Source organism: Megalopta genalis, chromosome 1, assembly GCF_051020955.1.
Source record: "Megalopta genalis isolate 19385.01 chromosome 1, iyMegGena1_principal, whole genome shotgun sequence".
NCBI lineage: Eukaryota > Metazoa > Arthropoda > Insecta > Hymenoptera > Halictidae > Megalopta > Megalopta genalis.
This window is the reverse complement of record NC_135013.1, coordinates 24,035,302-24,050,754: the sequence shown is the minus strand read 5'-3', so window position 1 is coordinate 24,050,754 and position 15,453 is coordinate 24,035,302. Positions and strand designations below refer to the sequence as shown.

The following is a 15,453-nucleotide window of genomic DNA, read 5'->3' as shown; positions in this document are numbered from 1 at the left end:
CGCTATAGTGCGAATGTTCTCCCACCGCGTCGCTGCGGTTAATTAAACAATTCCCAGCGACGGTTCACGCGATCCTTCAACTTCCACGGTTACCCCATCGAGCATCAAGTTCGAAATCCGATGAACTATAGGGTAAGGGTCTCAGTTATCGACACATTAAGAATAATTTTTCGTTCGTCTATACATTCTCAGCTGAAATTTACATAGAAATTCACTTTTCCTTGCATTTCATACCGTTTAATCCTCTGATTATATAGCTAAATATTTTCAGAACGTTGAAGGCTTAAATTTGCTACGAGATTAATGAAAAATATATGTTTATGTAAATGTCCCTGTTACCGATGCTTCATCGTGATATCTCTAATATCTCTAATTTGTTCTTCGTTCATTTTTTTAAATATTTATACTAAATTAAGTGTTTGATAATCTAACCTACTTAAATAAAATTATTAAGGTATGTAAATTGTTTTAAACATTGCATATGGACACAGTCGGTATTTCTATAAATTTATAGATTATGCAAATTAAGTACTAGATTTTATTAATTAATGATTATTAGACTGCGGATCTTTATGCAAATTGAGAATTATCTTCGTTAATTGCAAGATATAGCAATTACGTAGACATTTATTCGTTTTCTTAATAATTTTAGTAAGTTGACAGCGATGCAATAATATGTTTAAATTGTTCGAACGATTTCGCATTTTGCATCTACTCGTTCTTGTTGTAAACACGTAAAATCCGCTGTCTGTATCGATTATCGTTAAAACAAATGAAATTGGCGGACAACCTCGGTACAGTAAATTCTCCCCAATTTTTCCTCAGCTTGTAAACAAAACAAAAAATGGACAATTTGAGAAAAGGAGATACGATTATTCGAGCCTCGCGACTCGTTTTTATAGTTGCCGATTAATAACAACCATAAAAACGAGGCGCAACACTCGAAGAATCATATCTCCAATTAAAGAGAATTTACTGTACTTGGGAACAAAATAAAATGAAAAACATGAATGCTTTCTCTTCTTTTCTTTTTCTTCTCTGTATTCATTTTTTAATCATTTGTTTATCGTTAGATTAATACTTCTACATTTGGATCGTCGATGGTTCGTGTGAAATTTCGTTTGGAATTAGATCGTTTAACCCCTTGCCATACTTCGACGAGTTCGATTCGTCATGAAAATTTCTAGTAATAATTTATCGAGTATAGCTGTTATTCTGTCCTTTAAAATTGCAATAAATTTCTAATCTCTTGTTATCAATGTGTAAGCATTCAAGTGAATTTAGGCATACAATAAGCAGCAATTTTCTTTCGCTTCTAAGAAATTATTGCAATCGAAAAATTTCTAATCGTAGTAACTGCGAAGAAAATGGTATGTCAAGGGGTTAATTAAATTGTCGATGTGTTATTCTTCGTACTTCATTCTTCATTTTGTTTACAAGCTGAAGAAAAATTAGGAAGAATTTACTATAATTGGTACGCTAGCAACGAAAAACCATCGTAGGAACATCGGCCACGCGAACGCGCGTTTGTGCCCGCGGATTTCGTCGGCGCAGCTTCAAGCGAGATTTCCTTCGTTTCTCGGGTCATAAATACGCAGCGCACACCTTCTATATATCCCATCCTCTTCTTTTAGCTGCTCCTTCGGCTGCGTTCCACCTTCGAAACGATGGAAAGTAAATATTCCCTGCTACGAGATAAAACGAAAGCTTCGCAGAGTATTCTCTTGACAGTAACCGGTGCTTCGTTTCATTCTTTTCATTCTACGACGAACGATAATATTTTTCGCGCTTCATACTGCAAATGGTTTTTCTATCGCTTTGCTTGCTCGATTAAACATTTCTTCACTCGAACCGCCCACGTTCGCAGGATCCGACGTGTACAGATCGCATTTAGGAGCTCCTGATTGGTACGTAATCTCGTCGTCTGCTAAAAAGAATCATTCAGTGGACAGTTAGTTAGTATTATTTGTTGAGATTTTATTTAAGAACGTTTATTAACACTAGATTTACGGAGCACAAAAAACAGCTGTTTTATATTAGCTTATAAAAGTAACAATAAGACATTTATTCTGATTTTTAACAAGTGTTATTGTAACATTTGCCGTAACATATGAATTGAATAAATAACTCATAAATGTATCTTTACGATATGAATATAATCGTAAATTAAAAAATTAGTGACCCGTCATTTTGACGAGCTCCGTAAATCTAGTGTTAAGGAAATTAATGCAAGTTTAACAACGATAACTCCGAACAAACATATGACATAACAGAAGACACAAAATCAATTATAACAAAAACGAGATTATCCTGTGTTCTTTCTTTACATTCGTCCAAAAAACACTTGGATAAATCGTTTCAATCGATTCTAACATTATTTTTCCTTTACAACGAACGATTACGGTTCGATTGCCCGATATAGACGATGATTTTAGTCTCAGACATGCTCAATCGAATATTGAAGAAGGTAGTATTGCTTCTAGTGAATTCATGTGATCGAAGTAACGAACATTGCAGTCCATGTAATATTCACAATGCATTCCAAGACCTTTTACCCAGTGTTCAAAATATTGTTTCTTCTTTCATGGAATAACTTGAACGTACTGTAGACAATAATAATAACTATAATACTCATAATAATGTACTAATAAATACTAATAATATACTAATAAATTCTAATAATATACTCTAATAAATAATAATAAATATATAAATAATAATAATAATAATAACTCTACTGTACATTTTCTGGTTTCTAACTTTCAAGATCATCTGCGTACAGCGTTTACGAATTAAAATCATTCGATGACTTGGTCTCGCAAAAGACGCAGTGAAAAATCGTAAGCGATGATAAAAACTGATGATAAAAGGACTAAAAATGTCAGAGCAACGTTTACTTCTCGAAATTACGTCGCGCGAACATAAATGAAAAATATCTAAACGCTGCAATTTTATAACTGAACTGTGGATCTCTATGTAAAATAAAAATTGTTCTCATCAAATTCGATTTCCCTTTTAATAATTTTGGTAATTTGACGATGTTTATAACAATTCTGTGCGCTTTATACAGCAATCTTTCCAAACACATTTTCGAAGATATTTCTCGCAGACTTATCAGCCTTTCTCTTATTCCCATTTTAACAGCAATTTCTTTGACTTACGTACCCGAAAATTGAGTAATTAAGTGAACGATTTAATTGCCACGAGTCAAAATCGACCCGATCACCGCGTTACGAGGGTTCTCAAATTCGTTTAACCTGTCTATTGCTTCAAATCGCATCTACTCGTTTTCGCCAAAAAATGCATAAAATCAGCGATCGAATTATAAACGGATCGCGAAAAACCGCAATTTATTGTCGGATACCCGAACAGTCACAGATCGAGCAACGTATATCTACGTCAGAAGGTACAGTTCTGACATGCAGGTTGCATCTAGTTTCTCCGGATTAGGCCGGGCGTGGCATAATGTTGCCAGGGATTTGCTAAGCAGAAGCTCTCACTCGATGATGAAGTGCGATGCGGTTCCGAAACAGGTTGAAATTGCTCTCGGAGCTGAAAATACAAATTCGCTCCCGATGTTTTCGCGAATAATTGCGCGTGTCCGACGATGCTTGGCCTTTCTGGAGAATCTTTCGGTAAACGTGAACCGCGTATCGCAAAAATTCCCCGCGACCAAGAGGAATCGTGCTTTCCGGGCGCTTCAGCGGTACGTATTCGGTTCTTCGTGCTCCTAACATTCGCGGGGTTTATGCGAGAGGCTTGAATTCGCATCTTAAGGCTCGTAGAATCACAAAAGCCAACAGTCGGACGTTCTACTTCACATACTTTGAACAGAACAGGCTTGTACTCTCTCAATGGGAGCAGAAACTTTTCGCTTATACTCCCAGATGAACATACACGATACTTGGGATACAAGCGGCTCAGATAAAACTTGACGGTATGCGGCGGCGGGGCTCTAGAAAAATCGGTCCTTTAAGATGGAAAATGGAAATCTCGCTGGATTCTGTTCCGGAATCGTTTACAATACGATCTTTCAGGCGCGTTGCTTAACAGAATTCCGCAGCGTTGTTATAGTCCGTGGAGACTCGTCGTATTAATTTAAGGATTTGCGATTATCTCATTTTTTTTACTTTTTTTTTACTTACTTTAACTCTGTATTTTTTTCAATTTTATAAGTAATGGGTAATTTCCCGAATTCATATATTCAATAACTAAATAAATAAATAATATTATTAACGCTGGAACCACCGAGTTCTAAACACTACTAATAAATATTCTTTTAGAATAACGACAAGATTGGATTTATTTGAAGCTCTATTTCTATTACAATAAATGCTTGACTAAAGAAAATCTAAAAGTTTCTCGCACAAACATTTCTTCACTATCAGTAATTGTAAACGAAAAAATCAGAAACCTTCGACGAAAATATTTCGACTTTGTTTAGTAGTACCAGTGTTAATAAACGCACACGTTTGCGATTTATTAAAAGCTCCACCTCTGGCGGTTTTATATCAGCAGATTAAAAATCTCCGACGATTTCGAATTATAATTATAATGATATATCGATATTATATATTATAATGATATTAATATATATTATAATATTAACCCTTTGCACTCGAAACCATTTTAACCATGAATCTAACATAATTTTTCTGACTTATGGTATTTCTATTTTATGTAACAAAGTGCATTTTAATGAAATTGAGTCTTGCGATGACTTGTGATTACAGTTACACCTTTAACGATTGTTTAAATTTAAACTTCGTTAATATAAAAATTACCTTGGAACGTGAACTAACAATTTCAGTGGTGCCTCAGAGTCATCACACGAGAGCAAAGGGTTAATATATTATTATATTATAATTTATTACTATTATATCATAATACATATTATTACAATATAATATTAATATATATTGTAATAACTGAATATTATTCGCGTCTTTGAAGTGGAAACGTTAAGGCACAGGTGAAAATTTGTCGAGAACGTGACCATGATACTAACCCGCCCGGTTGATAAATTGATCGCGGCCCATTAAGGTCTCGTTCGTTTTTTCCCTTTCAGAAATACGTGGTGGGCCCGTTCGATCACAAGAGGTACGCGTACGATCGCTATATGCCGTTAATTTTCATCGGCGGCGTGCCACGCTCCGGCACTACCCTCGTGCGCGCCATGCTCGATGCACATCCCGATGTCAGGTGAGTCCCCCATTCACCGGACAAATTGCCAATTAACGCCTGATACGATTGACGCCGAGTGCTCTCGATCAATGCCCGCGTCAAAGACCGGCCGACAAATAGCCGGATATGCTGACTCTCGCGGATCGTTTTTCTGTGACAGGTGCGGCCAAGAGACCAGGGTGATACCGAGGATCCTGCAGATGAGGATGCACTGGCTGAAATCGGAGAGGGAGAACCTGCGGCTGTCCGAGGCAGGAATCTCGAAAGAGGCAAGTGTCCTTCGGAACCAAACGAGACCGACGCTCTCCTGCGAAATTCCTCGGTGCCGTCGAAATTATTCCGACTCGGATTTGTTTCGGACGTTAAAACACAAATTCCGCTATCGCTCAACACCCGCGCTACGATTTTGTGCCGTGTTTTCACTGTCCATTGGATTCGTCTTGATCTTAGCTATCAGGATACAACGATAGAAATATGTAATCCTATTTAACAAAACATCGATGACCTTGAAATCTCGAAAAATATGTTCTTTGAAAAAAAACGATTTCCACCATGACATGCGCTCCTTTGAACCAAACAATTTGTTCATTAAGCATTTTCGCGTATCATTAACGATAACGGAGATATCGCTTTGTAACAGAGTGACTGAGACACTATGTACATTTAGGGTGTCCCAAAATTATGGTACTTCTGGGAAATGAGGGATCCCTGAGGTTATTCGAAGCAAATTTTTCCTTAGCACAAATGCAATCCGCGGCTTCGTTTACGAGTTATTAACGAAAAACACTGACCAATGAGGGGCGAGCTCGCCTGGCGGTAGGCGGAACTGGAGCCAATCAGCGGAACTGGACTTCCTCCGCTCGTTGGCTCGACCGATTCGCGTCAACCGAGCTCGCCTCTCATTGGTCAGTGTTTTTCGTGAATAACTCGTTAACGATGCCTCGGAGAAAATTTTTGTAAAGGAAAAAGTTGCTTCGAATGACCTCAGGAATCTATAATTTCCTGGAAGTGCCATATAATCCATTTATAATTCACGTATGATTTACATACACATGTACAGCAATATGCCCGATAAAAGGATTATTTTGATATAACAATTTATACGATTCTCAATCATTATTACTATCATTGTGATAATATATTTTTATTAATATAAATTTATTCCTTAAAATTCCAAATTTTTGCTCAACTTTGAAGAGTTTGACTCGTGATGGAAATTTCCGATATCAATGATATCTGTTCTTTCGAGTTATCTAACACCATCGCAATGACTAAACAAGAAAACCGTGGAAACAATTCATTGCACATTGCGTCAATTCATTGTTTTTCTTGTTCGAAAGCATCGAACAGCGTCGCATCGCGCGGCGTCCGGCTGAGAAACGTCTCGTTGTCAGCGTTGAATGGCGGTTGGTGCCATACCGACGGGCAACGAGCCGAGATACGTGTCTATTAATTACGAAATAATCATTTGCCCAGGTGATGGACAGCGCGATAGCGGCATTCTGTCTGGAGATCATAGCGCGACACGCGGAGCCAGCGCCGCGATTGTGCAACAAGGATCCCCTCACTCTGAAGATGGGCTCGTACATCCTCGATCTCTTTCCAAATGCCAAGTTTATCTTCATGATCCGCGATGGCCGTGCCACCGTGCATTCCATTATCTCGAGAAAGGTAGGACCTAAGATCGAAGCTCGCTCGGCCGTCGCGGGCTCGTTTATGCAGATCTGTCCCACTCGATTCGCGAATTTTAACCTTTTAGGTACGGCTGAATTCTGCGCGAAGCTATTTCTCTGGACGGCAGAGTCTGATGTGTACTGTACAGTGTCTGATACTGTGTATATTCTAATAATCGTCTGTAATAATCGATATTCTATAATAATCGTCTATAATAATCGCTATTCTATAATAATCGTCTTCATATGCATTGTTTCACACTTCTTTTGTCTTCACATCAATTTACAACAATCTACAGGATGTCCCAAAAATGTCTCGCAATCCGAAAGTGGCGGGTTCCTCGGGCCATTTGAAGCAACTTTTTCCTTTACAAAAATTTTCTCCGAGGCACCGTTAACGAGTTATTAACGAAAAACAGTGACCAATGAGAGGCGAGCTCAGCTGGCGCGAGGCGATCGAGCCAATGAGCGGAACTGGGCTTCGTGCGCTCGTTGGCTGGGCCGCCTCGCGTCAGCCGTACTCGATTCTTATTGGTCACTGTTTTTCGTTAATAACTCGTTAACGGTGCCTCGGAGAACATTTTTGTAAAGGAAGAAGTTGCTTCAAATGATCCAAGGAACCCGCCATTTCCGGATTGCGAGACATTTTTGGGACATCCTGTAGACTGTTGTAAATCGATGCGAAGACGAAAGAAGTGTGAAACAATGCATATGAAGACGATTATTTGATTCAAACGATGAGCGAGTGAGCTACTAGAGTAAGCCACTATAGTGGCGCGCCGTTCAGAGAGATGACATCCGCGAAAGCCACTATAGTGGCGGTGTCGTTCTAAAAGTTGATATCCGCGGAAGCCACTATAGTGGCGCATCGTGTCTAAAAAATTAAAGCGCCGCGCGCGGCGCCGGGAAATAGGGGACGAAAGGAAGAGCCGGGAGGACTTCACCGGCCAGGAATTCACGGCGATAGATTCCGAACGAGATCCGAAGAACTAGTCGAAATCTTCCGCTCAGTTTTCGTAAAACGAACTGGAGATCGGTTTCGCGAGGTCTTGCTGGGACAGTGTGCTTCGACGAGGCCGTCTTAAAGATCTACAGTGGCTGTACAGTTCTTCTTTGATACTAAACCTATCCGAGCAGTCAAAATGACCGGTTTCTTAGTTTGAAATCCTGCAAACTTTGAAGACTCTTTCGTGGAAGATGCTTGAATAAAGTACAGTATTGGAGCAAGTTTTATAATAAAAACTTTACAAAATTTATTTAAAGCTTTCATTACTGCTTGGTAGATTTAGTGTGAAATTCCAATTAGCCGCAGTGCCAAATCAAAGTAAAAAATTCATTTTTTTTAAATCTGAGGCTAGCAAATTTAAAGGTGATTTGGTGATTTGGATGCGCATTGAATATTTCGTCGATGGAGTTTGTTACGAGTAGACTGCAGATTTTGTTTGTTTATGGTAGATCGCGCATCGGTAAATCGCATGGAAAATAGCAGAAACATGTGAACACCGCGAAAATGTTATCGGATTGCTATCAACTGATTAAAATTACTAAGAAAAAACATTATTAAAAAGATAGTCCCCACTTCTTGCAATTGACGAGGACAATGTTCATTTCGCATAAAAATCCGCGGTCTACTTATAAGCTACAAACAATTAAGGGTTGCGAAAATCGCAAATATGTAAGATAACTGTAAACAATCTGGAGATTTTTAAGCTCGGCTAAAAAGCATGAAAGATCCAATTTTCATCTTTTTGTCACCCCAACCAATTGCAATCTAAAAAAATAGATTCACGACCCTGTAAACTAGTTTCTCTACTATATATTGGGTTGGCAACTAAGTGATTGCCGATTTGTTCAGTGAAATAAAAAATTTTCTTTTACTTGGAACGAAGTTTAATCTGTAATGTATTTTCCATTTTGTTCGATGACCTTTTGCCATCTCTCTGACAACTTGAAAATTCCACGCTCGTAGAAAGTCTGATCCTTTTCGGCCAAAAACTGAGTTAAGTGAGATTTTACAGCGTCATCATTGTTAAAAGTTTTACCACGAAGAGAGTTGTCCAGGGATCGAAATAAGTGGTAATTCGATGGCGCGAGATCAGGGCTATATGGTGGGTGTAACATCAATTCCCAACCAATATCCATCAATTTTTGTCGAGTGGACAAAAACGTGTGCGGCCTAGCATTGTCCTGCTGGAAAATGACACCTTTACGATTGACCAATTCTGGTCGCTTATCCTTGACCGCTGCATTCAATTTGTCCAGTTGCTAACATTCACGGATAATAAAAAATAACATAATAATAATAATAATAATTTTATAATATAACATTTACGGATATCATAAAAATGGGAGTGAGAGACATCTATAACTGAAATCGGCGATTACTTAGTTGCCAACCCAATAAAAAAAAGATCCAAGTGATCTGGTCGAATTTAGAAAGAGCTTCAATAATGTCTCCCTAATTGACGCTCACATTGTCCACAAAGATGAACACTTTGCGAAGAGGAGATACAATTATTCGAGCCTTGCGGCTCGTTTTTATAGTTATTGACAATTGGTAATTACAAAAAACGAGCCGCAAGGCTCGAATAATCGCGTCTCCTCTTCCCAAATTGTCTATTCTAGCGCACAATTTGGGCGACAATTAGGGAGACATCACTGTATTCCGTTTCAATCGGTGTCCGAACAGTTTCGCGAGCCACTGCATATACTATTGCGATACGGAACATTATAAGCGCAGCCGACTTCGATTTCCAACCGGCAGAACAGCTTCCGATGATGACTCACGAATTACTAGTACCGTGAATGGCTATTTTAGCCGGCTGTCCGAGCACAGGCTGACGTAATTAATTCGCGATGCGTGTAGTCGGATCGAACGAATGCACTCTCCGCGTTGAAAACGCGAGATCGCAGGGTCACGTTCGTTCCCGGTTGCCGATCGCGATCGAGTATCGAATGACAATGGCGCGTCGTCTTCCAGGTCACCATCACCGGGTTCGACTTGTCCTCGTACAGGCAGTCGCTGATCAAGTGGAACCACGCGATCTCGACGATGTACGGCCAGTGCAAGGAAATCGGGTCGGGCAAGTGTCTGATGGTGCCGTACGAGCAGCTGGTGCTGCACCCGCGCCAATGGATGAAGAAGATACTGAACTTCCTGGACGTTCCTTGGAACGAGTCGGTCATGCACCACGAGGAGTTCATTAACAAGCCGGGCGGCGTGCCTCTCAGCAAGTAAGAGAACCGATATGCGGCGGTAACGGCGTGTCTCGTTCGTCCGAGAATGATGTCATTCGTCGGGAATGAGGGGACCGGTCGACGGAAAAGGACGATCGACACGCTGCCGCGATCGAATACTAAATTCTGTATTTTCGGAATGCAGGGTGGAGAGGTCGTCGGATCAGATCATAAAGCCAGTCAACTTGGAAGCACTGACCAAGTGGGTCGGCCACATTCCGGACGACGTAGTCAGAGAAATGCCGGACATCGCGCCGATGCTTTCTGTCCTCGGCTATGATCCTTATGCTAATTCGCCGGTCTACGGAGCGCCGGATAGGCTGGTCAGCGAGAACACCAGACGGTACGTATTCGATCGATACATCCGCAGGACTCATTCCTTCGATCGTATGTCCGGGCTATCCTTTAGAACGCGGCTCTCGGGGGAGGATAATGCCTCCGGAGAACGCTAAAGCGTCCCAGACTCTAGATTCTAAGGGGATAGTAATACATTTGAAACGCGTAGTTGAAGTTGCATCACTTCGTTTCATTTATTTGCAATAACTGCGGAGTTTGTACGTTTATGGCAAAATTGGGTAGTTGTAATTGGAAATATTGTAAGGATTAAAGGAATTTAAAAATTGTCGATCTATTATTTTGAATCTGTTAGAAGGATTAATGAAAGTGCGAACTTGAGATTTAGTCTCCATTTCTTGCAATTCGTATGGACAATTTCTTTGCATAAAAATCCGCACAGTCTGATGATAACTTTTCCAACTGAACTATCTTTAAATTTATGCGTTTAACGTGAAATCCGCGCAATCTACTAATTATATTTGACGAAATATACTGTAATACTCTGTAAACCCTTTGAACTATGATTTCTTTCACAACTGAGTCGATTAGCACTTCCTCATTTTCTTAAAATTTTTGTTATTTTCTATGCCTTCGTTTACTTTCGTTTCTAGACTTTGCTAACAGAAGAATCAAACTTTGTTTCAATTTCAAAGGAATTAAAGAATTTATGCGGATCTTTGTGCAATTAAAAATGTTCTTCATCAATTGCGATAGGAAAGAGCCAAAATAGGAGTTCCTCTCTTTCTTTAATCATTTTAATAAGTCTAAGATAAAACACGAACAATGTTAAATTTCTAAAATTTGTCCGACGTTTTAAATTACGTCCACTCATTTCTACAATAAATACATAAAATCCATAGTCCAATAACATTCATGTTTAATAGATCTTCTTCAACGAATACAACTCGTTGTTACAGTAGAATTTTTTTATATATATTTATACAGATGTTTTTGTTATATAGAATTTTTCAGTAGCAAGAAGTTCTCCCCCAATTAATATGAAATAAACGTAAAACGCGCGGCGCGGCAGCCGTCGCGTTTCACCCCTCGCACTCGTAAAAGCAGCCTCCGTTGGATAACATCCTTAAAATACGGCTCTTATTGTTGCAGGGTGCTAGCGAACGGAGAAGTGTGGGCGGCGAGGGCGCGCCAATTTTCCCTGGAGAAGCTGATAGAGCTGAGCAAAGAGGACGAGAGCACCAACGCGGCAAACGCGTGACCTCGGTTACACGCTACCCTAGGCGCGCGGACCTTGAACCTGTACAATTTCTGCAACGTTTAACAAGCTGGTAAAACCTCACGGCGGAGCCAGTTCGTACCGAATACCGTTGAAAGAGCGAATTCCCTCTCGTCGTTTGCCTCTTCCCGGTGGGATTCGGGGACAGCGAACCGTGATCGTGAAAATAAAGAAAAAAAGCGAGCTCTCTGGACTATACTTTAATTGTAAGATCAAGCGTGCATACTTGGTAGCCACGGCACAGCGAGTTCAACGACGAGACCGTGAAAGAGAGAAGCTTAGCGAACCCGAAGAAGCCGGAGAGTACTAGAGGCGGGGACCTTTCTTCTTGAACAACTCGAGGCCGATCTGAAAGGGACACAAAACTTGAACAGAGCCTGCTTCGCATGGCTGACCCATCATTTTCCTACCAGCCACGGAATCCCTCGTTGACCAACCCTTTGTCTACAACCCAGTCGATTGTTCGCGCGTTCTCGCTGTGTCGTTATCTCCGAATGTACGCGCTGCATTCTCGTATTAGCGAACGATCGCGGTTCGCGAGACTACGCTACACGATGGTTACTCTTTCTCTGTATATTTTAACCGGTAGATGTCTAACTGCGGGACGGCACTTGCGTTCGCGAACGGCCGCACGGTTCCTGTTGCGGGAGGTTCGGCTGGATCGCGCGTGCCCTCTTTCTCCCGCGGACGAAATGCCGTGCGAATGGTCGCCGATTACTCTCGTTTCGTTTGTCCAGTGTTTCGTTGACGCGACCAACCAGGACTGTCGGAGACCCGCTAAACAATTTCTGTACAGTCCCGACCAACGGCCAGTGACCGGAACGTAGATCATAATGGTCTGAAGCAAGCGTGGAATAAAGTTGTCTTCGTGAGCGAATGGAGGAAGGTGGATGGAAGCGACGAAACGTGATGGGATGTCTCTCCCGCGATCAAAGCTATGATCCTTTTTTTTTATATTCTTGTATCGTGTAACACAAAACAAATTTGTTCATGAGAGAATGGTATTTATCGATCGTCGAAGGAAATTCTTGCGTGCGTTCCTTCTTTTGATATGTTCTTCTTTCCTTCAGTTTCTACGTTTGTAAGGTAGACTAGGAGCAGCAGTAGCGAATATTGAAGATCAATGTGCGTTCACTGCCCGACCGTTTCACGCGACCCATATTTCAAGCGACGCGCAAAGTCTTCGTGGTCATTTTTCACCGTTTACATTGTACTGTTAGAATATTGTATTTCATATTCATGAGGATAACATCACGTTTCGAAACAGTAGAGCACATTCTGGCCCTGTCCTGCGGCACGAGATTTCTTTCTATCTCTGCGCATAGTAAATGTTACAGTATTTTAACATTATTCTCAATTATATAGCAAAACCGGTCTTGGAATTAGAAGTAAAAGACTTAGACGAAGAACTAATTGTATGCGAAAAAATAAAATTCGTATCGGCCGGAAATGACCAAAAGACGGTGGTGTGTAAGGGTCAAGAATTTTGCAGATTTTTGCTCCATCTTAGAGTGATATCGAGCGAAAATCGGAAAGAATTTCGGACAATGTTGGATTTGGACATCTGGCAGCGAACGTGTAGAGTCTCCCTATTACGAAATAATCAGTGTTCAGCATCTGACGGCGAGTACGTCCCACGAATGAATCTCCGGACACTGATTGTCTCGAGTGCAAAGGTTCTTGAGTTGTAGGAACGCGAGACTATAAAAGGTTTCTTGTTATTCCTATTGTATTACTAATTATAAGCAAATATAGATTGTGACGTGGAGCCGCGGGCAAAAAATATAACGCAGACGAATTGTTTAACCGGTCCCTCGATTTACGATTTACGATTTACCGGAGTTCTTCTGTTATCGATGGTCGATTATAGTACGCAGCGATGGTTGTCGCAAGCAAATATTACTGTAACTCCGCGAGAACAATAAATGTCCTCCATTGTTGGTAGACCCTTGTCCAAACGGCGACCACGACAGGTGCAACAACTTCGATGTGGCATTACGTCATTCGTGTAAACCATGTTACTGTCTATCGAATTATACAATTAAATTATTTTAATATTACAGAACCCCTGCAATTGTCATTTCCCCTAAACTGGCATGGATCAGGATAATCTACAGCATATTTGAACGCTACACAAATAAGATCGCGCAATCTCCAAACCGGATAGGTACAAATTGATGTGATTCGTAAATAGTGGCACGTTCGTTTTACACGCGACTGCATTCCGAACGGACAATTCTAAAATACATGTTATCGAATTATAGTTACCGAACGGACGTTATTGTAATTTACGAGCCGATTCTGATCATAAAATTATTCTCGGTTGCAATGTATAGGTCATAACGGTTTGCGGTTAAAGCATTTGAAATCAATTGCACGTGCGATATAGTTACTATAATACTGCCGTGATAAATTGATACAGACGGATGAGCAGATTTGAAGTTTGGTCGTTATATTCAGATTTCTAATTGTAATTATTTTCAAATGGGAATATACTTAATGTACAGTGCAATCTTCCAGCTTTCATTGAAGGTCTTAAGATTACAAAATTTCAATAGGAAGATATTTAAATATTATTTTTCATTCATGCACAAATGATTTTCGCGTTTTACATATAAGAAATAATATAAATTTCGACAACAATCAAAAAGGGTGAACAAATTTGTCGACAACAGTGCCTCTTATGGCGAATTTTGGTAGCTTTGTTGAGAGGTCCGTACAGCGCCAATTGTAGTAGTGGAAAAACACTTAAACTAGTAACCAAAATTACCAACAGTCGAATTCGCCTAACAGTTTGAGCGTTTTGCCACTACCCCAATTGGCGCTGTACGGATCCCTCAACAAAGCTACTAAAATTCGCCGTAAGAGGCACTGCTATCGACAAATTTGTTCACCCTTTTTCATCGTTGCCAAAATTTATAGTTTTTTATATGTAAAACGGTAAGAATCATTTGCACTTGAATAAAAAATAATATTTAAATATTTTTCTATTGAGATTTTATGATTTTGAGGTCTCAAATTGAAGCTGATAGAATGCATTTCATATATGCGACATTCTGATTTGAAAATGACCATAAGATAATGAAAATCTAAATATAAGGAGATAATTACGCAGGAATCAAAGTCGAACAAAACTAATAAGAATTTGTGAAAGGGTTCCTTTTAGATTCTTTAATCCATAACTTTATTAGATTCTTTAATCCATATTCCATAATTAACAATAGAAATACATATACATAAATGAAATTGTAAATATTCAAATTATAGTTTATCATACAAACTTGTGCACGCATGCAAACTTAAATACAGTACGAGATTCGCCTTCTAATAAGGGAAGATCGTTCAAACAAGTTTTCGTAATCGAAAACATAAACAACTGTTTCTCATAACTTTAACTCTAGAGAAGTAAGTAAATTCTTTCTGTCTCCTTACTTGTCAAATCATCCTTTCCTTTATCACATTGATGACTTCCATGTGTTTTATATTTTGTACCTTCTTTCAGACGGGCTGCTACATTAAGAAAATCTCTGTTGACGGAAAATGCCATTAAGCAGAGTATTAAAAAGCATATCCTTCAATATTCTGACAATGAGGAGGAGGATAGCTATGTACATAATCTTCTTAATTCAACCAGTAGCAGTGAAGAAGATGGAAGATGTTGAATACTTTTAAATATCAAAAAGATACAGTATGAGAACTATATTGTAAACATATGATATCACGGACAAAGTTGAACAAAATAATGCAGTTAATGAAGAAAAGAACCTCAAGAAAGATTTCAAAACA

The 15,453-nt window shown here is 39.6% G+C and overlaps 1 protein-coding gene across 5 annotated transcripts in view; it reads left to right on the top strand.

Annotated features, from left to right (window-relative positions):
- Tpst (tyrosylprotein sulfotransferase) overlaps window positions 1-13,732 on the top strand; it is a 149,936-nt gene extending 136,204 nt beyond the window's left edge. For all 5 annotated transcript variants that reach the window (XM_076523707.1, XM_076523714.1, XM_076523717.1 and 2 more), the window contains 6 exons: window positions 5,069-5,202; window positions 5,345-5,453; window positions 6,661-6,855; window positions 9,838-10,091; window positions 10,240-10,437; window positions 11,541-13,732. In XM_076523707.1, the coding sequence (XP_076379822.1) occupies window positions 5,069-5,202; window positions 5,345-5,453; window positions 6,661-6,855; window positions 9,838-10,091; window positions 10,240-10,437; window positions 11,541-11,649 (999 nt within the window). In that variant the 3' untranslated portion in view covers window positions 11,650-13,732. The remainder of the gene's footprint in view (window positions 1-5,068; window positions 5,203-5,344; window positions 5,454-6,660; window positions 6,856-9,837; window positions 10,092-10,239; window positions 10,438-11,540) is intronic.
- The last annotated feature ends 1,721 nt before the right edge of the window (window positions 13,733-15,453 follow it).